General features: G+C 32.6%; 1 protein-coding gene across 1 annotated transcript; it reads right to left on the bottom strand.

Moving 5' to 3' along the window:
* Positions 1–70: 70 nt before the first annotated feature.
* On the bottom strand, positions 71–2,198 carry LOC131673476 (small ribosomal subunit protein uS5m). Its single transcript, XM_058951494.1, has 6 exons — positions 1,983–2,198; positions 1,717–1,812; positions 1,290–1,640; positions 938–1,168; positions 667–866; positions 71–591 (listed from the first exon to the last, which is right to left on the bottom strand). The coding sequence occupies exons 1-6, from the start codon at positions 2,053–2,055 to the stop codon at positions 199–201; spliced, it is 1,344 nt and encodes a 447-aa protein (XP_058807477.1). The 5' UTR covers positions 2,056–2,198; the 3' UTR covers positions 71–198.
* Between the last annotated feature and the right edge of the window lie 8,648 nt (positions 2,199–10,846).

Genomic DNA, 10,846 nt, shown 5'->3' with positions numbered 1-10,846 from the left:
TATTTACAAAATCGAATTTTGATAAGCGCGGCTTAAGTAACTCCTACGTTCCCATTCTCACCTTACGATTTATAATTTTATAATTCCTTTTGAAATTGTGTAGAACAATATTTATAAACAAAAGAGATTGTAATGTTAACACTTATTTGAAAGTAATGAAAACATTTATTTTTTATTTTATATTTACAGAATATAACATTAATTGTTTTCGCTTTTTTCTTGTTCTCGTCTCTTCTTGCTCCAAAATTTAGGCTTTGCTTCAGGATATTTATCTGTTAAAAAACTTCGATACTCTCCATGCTCAGCTAACATTCTTATTCTAACATTATCTTTATTTCTTAAATACTCCATCTTAGTTTGTCTGATTTTATATCCAATACTGTTGACATAAAATGGAGGAAACTTCTTCTTTTGCAGAATAACTTTACCTCCCAGAACGTATTGTTTGAAATCCAAAATTTCAGTTGATTTAACTTCTTCAGGTTTTCTTACAACTGATGGAGTAGCCACTACATTAGGATAATTTAGATTTTCTTTTCTGAATTCTACTAAGTATAATTGCTTATCTTCTGCTAACTCCTTGTGTGTTTTCTAAAATATGTAAAGATATATTACAAATTTTATGTACAATAATCTATTGTATTAAAGAATATTCTATTAGTTTACTTGTTTCAATAATCCAATCAAAAAGGCTTTAATAATGTGCTGATAATTCATAGCTCCCTCAACTTTAACATGAAGATCTTTTATTCCAATTACTTCGCAAGCACATTTAATTGCTCTATGACACCTTAAACCAAATCCCTCATTTTTTTTTGTGACATACACTTTTGTAGATCCAAATTGAGAGAAGAAATCATGATATACTAAGCAAATTAAACACATAATTTAGAATATATTGGAATATAAAATCAGACTGATCATATATTTATATCACCTGTATGTTCTTTGAATCTTTTAATGTACATTAACTTAAACCCTGCTCTATTTTTTGCCAATCTCAAAGCTCCTCTACCATCTGGTGCTCTGCCTATAGAAATTCCACATAACCCATTTTTATTACCTGTGATTACAAATGTACTATAACTTTTTTTTCTCCCCAAATTTCCTGTCATGTGGTTAACAATTTTGTGTTCAAGAACTTTGGTTTCAAAACCTTCAAAAGTTTCTGTAAGATAAATTAAAAATATTTATCATAACTTATTAAGCAAATATTTCTATTTATATTTTTAAATTTAAATAAAAATTTGTATTTGAAATAAATGGTAAAACTTGAAAAAAGTAAATACCATCATTAACAGGATCTGGTGGTCCAATGTTTCTTCCAGCTACTCTAGCACTTGTCCAACCCCTCTCCAGTGGGTGCACTTTTCTTGATTTTTTAACACCCCATTCTTCTCTCATTTTAATAAGTTTAGCTTCTCTTTCCTTATCATCAGGTAATCTTTGCTGTTTGACAACAGTAGATCCTCGCATAATTGGACCAGTCAAACCTGGCCACAGCATATTTATCTTGCCAACACCAATTATTTGGCCTCTGTTTAAATTCTTCTGAAGCCCCTTTGTTCCCCTTCCTCTACCTCTCTGTCTACCTGCATTACTAACACTTACTACAGACTTCCACAAGCTTTCAGCAGAGTCTAAAATATTTTGTCTATGTTATTCATGTATTAAATAGATAAGTATATATGTTTTTACTTGATAAAGTAAACTTACATTTTGTGAAAATTGAAGTAGGCCTAATTAAATATGTTAGAGGAATTTGTGACTTCAAAATATTTACAGTTTGATTGTTGATTTTATTTAAAATTTCTGAAAATAATAATAACTATACTTACAATTAATACAAAAAATTATTATAAACTCAATATAAAAAGAAATAATGAATAGGTTATGTTCAACTGGAAAAATGTTACAAACTTATAATTGTAATATTTTTTAATTAGGATTAGGAAATGACAAGGTAAAATTTATCTACTTGCCCGTGTTAGACAGCAATGTTTGTTGTAAAGGTTTGATGCATGAACTATAAATTCTTAATAAATGAAAAGCCATTTTGATAATACCCGTACGGATGGTCTGCTGATGGTCTGTTATATATTATGGTTATGTCTTCTGCTTCTTCTATTCTATTCTCTCTCTCTCTCTCTCTCGTGTGTATATATATATATATATATACACACGGTGGCTTAGAGAGTTTTCTTTTCAACACTGTTTTCCATCATTGCCATTAACTTTACTTTACTAGATGGCGGTGGGTCTCTGACTGAGACGCCGATAAGCCAAGACGCATGCGTGAACTTGTCATTAGCTAACTTGACGCTTGCGCGCTGGGGGTACGAATTGGCGGTAAATTCAATTATTAAAGATGTAGAAAAATAAGTCAGAATTTGTAGAATGAATCTGTAAACACCAACGTTGAGAAATACAGAGATAACAAAATACAGATTCAAATAGGTTGAAAAAAATAGAATGAAATAATAGATTAAATAGACATATTTACGTCTTTAAAAAATTTGCAGAGAATTCTTAATAAAAACAGATTTGGGATCAAAAAGAAATTGTAAGATTGTGTAAGGAGTTTAAATAATAATGACTTGCGTTGATGATTAAATCTCTCGCAAGACCAAAAAACGTGATTGAGATCTTCGTTGTCTTTACCATAAGGACACAGGGTGAGTCGACTAGATATTTTCTGTGTAAACTATAAGCTAGACTATAGTGATATTGTTTCTCATGCGCATAACTGTTACAATTTGTGTTCCGCGTAATGAAGTTTTATGAAATCAAGATTAGAGGGACGGAGTAAAAAAATAGGAAATTCCTTTGTTTGAGCCAATGTTTTGAAGAAATTTATTGAATTTATCTTTGTAAAGATCGTTGACGAATTATAAGAAGTCTGAATGGGGTAAAAGAAATGATGAAAAGATTCCAGAACTACAAGCTCTTGTTTAACTAAATCGTTTACAGTTTCATTGCCTGGGATATTTTTGTGACTTGGTAAATAACAGTTCTTGATTATTTTCAAGAGTTTCTAAGAGTCTAGATTTAATTATGAAAATTGTAATATATGAAGAATGGATTATTGATTATTCGCGTAAAAGGCAAAGGAGCGTACTGAGAGAGACTGTAAGGATAACACAGGCCATCAAAATTTGAAAAAAGTCCAGACCCAGAGACCAGACAAGGTGTTTTCGAAAAAATTTGGTTTGCTGAATCTGAATCCGAATAACTTTGTGAACAAATTTTTTTTACAAATTTGATGACGACATCTCAAAGAGCAACTCTTGCCCTTCAAAATGTACTCCTCATTGTTTTCAATGTCATTTTTTTCCGACAGAGATATAATACATTCACGTATGATAAATTTGCAACTTCGCAAATGTCGTTTAAACAAAGAAAAATTTCACTGAAAGATAATAGTGGTAAAAGATACAGCGTCTGTGAGTTAAAGAAATTGAGTTTTACTAGTGGTCTGGAATTATTGTTTAGCGGAGTACAAGGATTTTGGATGAAGGTACTTGGGGTTTAACAGTCGGGGGCTATTGCAAGGTATAGGGATCTTAGGTTAAGGTACTTGGGATATTATTTTATTTTTCAGCGAAACTTTTCTCTGCTTAAATAACGTTTGTGAAGCTTCAAATTTATTATACTTCAATGTATTATATCTCTGTCGAAAAAAATAATATTAAAAAAATGACAAATATTTTTTAAAAGGCAAGAGTTGTTTTTTAAGATACTGTCATCAAATTAACAAAAAAAATTTGTTCACAAAGTTACGAGGGTTCGAAAATATAAAAAAAAATGTTTGGACCTGTATAGATTAGGATGTTTCGAAAATTGAGAGTAATCGAGCAATTTTGAGCTGAGATTCGAATTTAGTGCCCCAAATCCCTTCGGAAATACCTGCTAAGGTTTCTGGATCTGAGAAATGTAGGCCTGTGTAATCTGATGAAAAAATAGAAGCATGCGGGTCGATCCACATAAACGATTCTGTTAGGGATCGAATTTCTCAATCCTGAAACAAATCTAAGAGCGCGTCTTTGTAAGATGTTAATCTTGGCAAAAAAAGTGATATATTACTTGGAATACAGCAAAAACTGTAGTCAATAACGCCCTGGCAAACAGTCAGCGACGAAATATGGTTACCGATTGGTCGCCGATCGGTCGCCGATGGTCACCGATAGATCGCCGGTAACTGCTGGCTAAGTATACTGAGAAAGCGTACCTAAACGTTGGTTTTTCGTCAATAAATGACGAATAACACGATAAGCAATGATGTTTTAAGTTCACAATTCAATTATATAGCAGTCGTACTAACCATTGCAGTATGATTTCTACTGCTTTAACACTGTACTATTTACATAAATTTTAATGCTACATGTAACTATGTACATGTAATACTAGTAATTTATGTCACGATAATAACTGGTTGAGTTACGCCGAATCTTTGATGAAAAATTTGGGTGCGAGTTTTGAAAAACTGTACGGGGCAAGATATATATGACATTTACGGTATTTTACATCTAGTGGATAATGTGAGAATACACGGTCACGTAAAAAATTTCTGCAGTTTGTGAAACTTTACTTATTAATCGGCGAGGCACTGTAAGTGCGCGAGACTCAGGGTTGGGTTTGGGTTGCGAGAGTCAGTGCTTTCTTCCCGTACTTTCGTCGACCTCGCCTTGTGGCTGTCGAGCAATTTTGAGTCCCAACCATGACGACAAACAGAAGCGAATTCGAGACACCGTATTCGCTGTTCATATTAAGCTGTCTCTCCCGAGGCGAGGAAATTCTTACAGAACTTTGTGACATATGAGCGCTGCATTTTTGAAAATCATGATCGGGTTATCGAGAATCTATAATATAATTGAATTTGTTCATGTACGTTTTATAGTCTTCGAGCGTCTGCTGATATATCAATACTTTTATTTCTTTTTCCTTCTTCATTTCCTCATTGCGCCTCTTTACTATTCTGCCAGCTCGTTTCCCTCCTATAATAAAAAAAATAAGAAAGTAGTATAATTTTTACAGAACTTACTATAATTATATATAAATTATTATTTACCCCGCCCCTACACCTTTTAAGAAAGGTAAACTTCTGTAGGAGAGTAGGCATGGTAATCATAAAATTTTTGTATTATACTCCAACTTGTTCTTCAATAGTTTTGCATGCTATCTTGGTTTCTTTGAACAATTAAAAATTTTATTTTTTAAGTTTAAAAATTTTTTTTATTGAATTTCCAATTATTCAGACAAGGATAGCGATAATAAAAAAGGAGGAATTTTATCGGCTTTGGCTACTTTCCTTCTCTCAAAAAATTGTGCAATCACTCTTAGTTTTTACAAAATTGAAGAAAACACAGAAGGTCTTGAAGAAACATTCAAACTACTTGAAATTATAGTACAAAGTATGATGGTAATAATATTTATACTTCTTATACATAATATAAGTAATAATATTAACAATGGCATTTGTTTTTTTAGAAAAGTACGCCAAAGTTGTCTGGAAAACTTATGTTTCTTAACTGCTTATTAGCCCTTATATAAAATCCACTACAACAGATAAAATAGTTTTAGTATCAATCAAATCATCATAAAATTATTTCACTTTTATTCATACCTTTTGATTCATTTATTTACAAATGAATTAAATCATCTTTATCGTCATCATCGTTGTTCCACCCTGATGATTACGTGGTTGTGTGTGTGCAGACCCCTGTTTTACCAACGCCCATAATAATTGTGCCATATTATTGGAATTATTTCTTATTCGAGCTGCATTGCTGTCATAGGGTACATCTGTAAAATAATGATTGATTAATTGAATTTTTGTATAGTAGTTTAATACAAAAAATTTATTATTATTGCAAAGGGGAAGGAAAATTCCTATGATCGCAACTTATTACGCCAATGCTGCGCCCCTGCTAGTTACTATATGGGCTCTATTTCGGTAAAGGAAGCCGGCGTGAACTCCCACGGGCGGGAATCTACCGTGATGACAGGAAAGGTGAAGGGAATAAGTCAATATAAGTACAAAAGGCGATCCCTTTATTTACGCCAATAAAATAACACACGCAACTTTTTATACAACCAAGACGGTGAGCGCACACGCTCTAACCATGGAGAGACAATAGGCGGCGGTTAGAAGCGTATTCGTCAACTAAATATATGCGACGAGTTAACAATATCTAGGAGCGTATTTGCTCAACTAGGTAAACGCGACAAATCAGATCGCGGCGTTGCGCTGGGCGAGAGCTGGTGCGTGAGAGAGAGTCCGCGAAATAAATACTTGTATAGGACCCACCGAGTAACTCCGCCCGCGGCTCGCTAGTGGAGAGCCGCAGTCTGCGGAAACGCAGCCCTGCTGGAAGTGGGGCTCGCTGGATCACCGGCGGCGGTCTGCTGGCTGCTGGTGGCCGTGTCCTGCTTCTTGTTCACCGAATGGTGATAGCTGAAGAGGCTGCACGAAGCAGCCGAAACAGGAAACCCAATCCTTATCTCGGTTTTACTCGGTGCACGGTGGATCTGATCGTGACCTGATTAGCGGGTCACCTCTACTCAACTGCCTGTTCACGCTTGCTCGATTAACTCTCTTTTCTTCCCCTCTTTTTGTGGCACGAGCCGCGCTTTCCGCACTCTCGCTTGTCCTTCTCGCTCTCTCGCCCTCTCCCTCGCTCTTCCTTGCGCCGTCTTCTCCGTCGGCCGCCACATCCGTGCGAGGAGAGTGCCGCGCACAGGGCTAGCGAACATCGCTATCAGCCTTGTCACATTATTAATATACGTATGATACGTAATATACTTGCAATTCCATAATATAAAAAATTTATAACAATTATTATTTCATTTTGTAGAGACTTTCGGTGAAAATCCCAAGCTCAGTACTGGCAAAGCCACGTTTGGTCAACCACACCAGTTTAATCGTGAATAATTGTTTATTTACGTTTATTCGAACCGGACAGTACACACAAATAATAAACATTATTTCTATGTTTTTATAAATTTTAATATTAATAAGGAAGTAATTAAAAAAATTAAAATTATACGACCAAGAAATAAAGGAATGTATGTTTCACCTTTTTACACTTTCACCTTTTTTCACCTTTACTGTTTTTCATATTATAAGCCTATTATTTTTTCTTTTTATGAAGCTTCAAATCTACATAATGATTTATTTATCTATTTACCAATAAAAAATTCGTTGCGAGATCGCCTCTAGAAGGCCATGTAGTCTTATTCGGAGAATGGGTACAAAAATACATAAAATTTTATTAAGCTATATTTAAATGTAAAATATAAAATTCCTTTATAAAAAATCTTTTGCAAAAAAGTGATGGTCTGCCAAGGAAACGTAATTTATTCGTGATCTGATTGGTAGAGAGGTAGTCACTCGGGTTACCATCATGTGACAGTATATGTATGTGTAAGTACATGTATTAATAGCGAATATCAACGTAATTGGATTTTTATTTTCTAATTAATATCGACGGATGTTAAACATATCAAAGCATTTAACTATTTTATCTTAGTGTATTTTATAATAGTTTTGATTTTATTGATGCATGAAATTGAATATTAATACAAACGAGAGGTGAGCGCGCGAAGCGCGCTAGACAATACTAGTAATAATAAATATACAAAGTAGGTATTAACATCATATACAAGAAAAATTATTCTTCGTTCGAATATATTAAAAAAATAAAATTTTACTAATAAAATGTACAATCAATGTTATCCCGCGTTGGTATAGCCTGATATGTAAAGTGAATTACAATATGTAAAAGTAGTTTTAAAGGGTAATTTTATAAATACGACTCTTTACCTTTATGTTTATCGCTATATTATCCATTATAAGCAATCAAAACAACTATTCAATCATTTTTATTTTTTTAAGTTTTTCGTTATCGAATGACGTTACAAACTTCAGACGCATCCCTTTAGAATCGAACTTGATTTCTTCATAATCAATATTTATTCCTTTTTTACTTTTATAAGAGTTTCTTTATAAAATTCATTATATATATATATATATATATATATATATATATATATATATATATATATATACACTGCCCGTCAATCACTTTTGCCATGCTTACCTCAAAATTAGGCAAACTTGAAAGTTTTGTATCTCGGTCGGAAATTATCGTATCACAAAAAACCGCAGGGCATTTTAAAATGTCTAGGGGCGTAGTAAATCACAAAAATTAAAAGACATTTTAAAACTAAGCGTAAAAAAAAGTTAAATTCCTTTATTTTTTTAATGCGCTAAAAAACCGAAAAAAAATTTTTTTCTCTATTTCTTTATTTTGACTTTATTTTCGTATTCTTAGACACAAAATGAAACTTTTTTCTCTTTGGCATTTTTTTCCAAAACGTACGCAAGTCGAAGTAATTGAGGATTGGAAAAAAGGTTGCTTTTTACAAAAAACGCCGTAACTCGGTTAAAAAACATCGGATAGAACCCCGCGGTAGCTCATTTTAAAGGGAAAGACATTACCCTCCGAACCCCTCAGGTCGATTTGCCCTCCACCGCCTGGTTCTAAATTGGCATTGATTTAAGTCGAGGTTAAAAAAATTGAAATTTTTTTAATCAGTTTTTTTACTGTAAAAAACACATATTTTCATTTTTAAGTCTCTGCACGTCTTAAATGGAAGCTTTTGCAATTACCTTTAAAATGCCTTGTCGTTTTTTGTGATACGATGATTTCCGACCGAGATACAAAACTTTCAAGTTTGCCTAATTTTGAGGTAAGCATGGCAAAAAAGATTGACGGGCAGTGTATATATATATATTCAAAGAAATATTAGTTTTTATAGAATAATTATAGTTTATGGGTGTGTGCACGCGCGCGTGTGTATGTGTTACACAAATGTCAACTGAATTTATAAATTTTACAATAAATTGAATTTAACTCATTATGATCCTCTCTTCTCTACTAATTATTTATAATAATATTAATAATTAAAGACAGCGCACACCCGACGTAAGAGTAAGCTATCTTCAAACATGGAGAGAGAAAGAGATATATCGATAGATACTTTATTTACCCTGAGATAAAACTAAAAATACGTTCGCCAAGGACCTATCACAAGATAATTACAAATTCAATAAATAAAGTATTACATAAAGATTCTGTCAGTCAGTAACAAACAATTTAAAAATCATGAAAATATGTCAAAGACATAAAAAAATAGAGAAAATTAAAACTATAGATACTTTATCATATATGGGGTCATATCATATATGAGTATATGGGGAACGTGGGAGTGTATAGAAAGACCACGGAATGCAGATAGCATCCCTTTTGCCCTATATTTATAATGTATATGCAAAGAAGCCTCACATTTGTTGAATATGTATTTCAATGGACCAAAAGTTACAAAGTTTCTAGCTTTAAGATTAAGCAAATTATTTTCAACTTCGGGAAAGATTCAGATTCCGTCTATAGCTTGCTTTTAATATAATAAAATTATTAGAATGGATGTTTTCACATAACATGATTTTTTTATGCTAGAGAGTTGGTTCCGTCTTATTATTGAATTGACTGAAATATGAACTTTGCGTGTAATTGCAAAAAGATTAAGATGAAGACGATCCTTTTTTAAAAAAATTTCGTATCCCCAGATTAGTAGTAATGTATCTATAATTACGAATTTCTTCCCATAACACCGTATCTTAAACTCATACGTGAATTTTGTATACAATGCAGGATCGTTTTCATTTCCTCTACAATAAATTTCTTACAAAAATTATAGGGAGATTTACATTTTTGGAATTTCGAAGCTTACTTTATCAGGTAAACATTTATATTTTTTGTCATCAAATAATGTTAAATAATTGTATTTGAACTATTTTATCTTAAACTTTTATCAGGATTATTTTATTACAATATCGGTTTTATTTATGTAAATATAGATTTTTACGCTGAGTTTTTTAATTTCTTTTAAAGATACTAACTGATACATTCCATGGTGTCATGAATAATTAGTACTACCGAATCCTAAACGATCTAAATTTTTATTTTAACAATAAAGAAATGTCGAGGTTGAAAGAAATCATGTGCACATCATTGTGATAATATTTCATCAATACTCAATTATTTTATTCATTAATTATATATAAAATAATTAATAACCGTAAATTGATAAAATTATATTACAAGTACTTTTGTTAAATTTACACCGAAATATTGCCGTTGTATTGAAATGCATGAAAATAAGTAAATTGCAAATATGGAAAATTATAGAATAACAATCATATTTTATTAAATTGATTCAATAATTTTACGATTTCATTATTTTGTAAGAATTGATAGTTATTATTTATTTACAAGTCAATCAGACAGTGAAAAAGTTTATATAACTTGGAAAAATCCAAGCACTAAAACGTTATACTCGAGGTATGGGGCGATTTGATGATAGACTAACATAGTTTAGTTTGACGTTGAAATTAATAAAAATTAATTTCTATCTTTAGCAAACGGATATTCAACAAACGACTGGAGATCATTAATAATTTGAAGTAAGGGGATCTTGGGGGCCGAGGAAATGGTGTAATAGTAGAAATTGATTTTGCGGGAATAGCGTCTCGTTTCATATTTTTATCATTAAAGGCAAACCAAAGTTGAAATTGGAATTTTATCGCCATGTATGCGCCATATTAGCCGGTAACGTCAGAACGGGAAATGATCAATTCTTATCGGAATTCGAAAAGTTGGAAAGTGATCACTAGCAGCGCCGGCTGTAAGCCACGTACAGAACGAATAACCGCGTGCGCGGTGACTGCGCCGAGTCGGTCTCGTCGGCGCTTCTCCCGGGGCACCCTTCCGCGGTCGAACCAGCA

Source organism: Phymastichus coffea, unplaced genomic scaffold (genome assembly GCF_024137745.1).
Source record: "Phymastichus coffea isolate CEN01 unplaced genomic scaffold, Cenicafe_Pcof_1.1 PCOF00179, whole genome shotgun sequence".
NCBI classification, from domain to species: domain Eukaryota; kingdom Metazoa; phylum Arthropoda; class Insecta; order Hymenoptera; family Eulophidae; genus Phymastichus; species Phymastichus coffea.
Note: the sequence above shows the minus strand (reverse complement) of the source record. Positions and strands in the feature narration are given on the sequence as shown.

Bases quoted from the DNA above. Each gene is read 5' to 3' on its own strand.
- LOC131673476 (XM_058951494.1), bottom strand. From the start codon at position 2,055: ATGGCTTTTCATTTATTAAGAATTTATAGTTCATGCATCAAACCTTTA. The intron at 1,641-1,716 runs GTAAGTTTACTT...AAAATATTTTAG, and splicing joins TACTTCAATTTTCACAAAAT to ACTCTGCTGAAAGCTTGTGG. The intron at 592-666 runs GTAAACTAATAG...TACATATTTTAG, and splicing joins TGATTGGATTATTGAAACAA to AAAACACACAAGGAGTTAGC.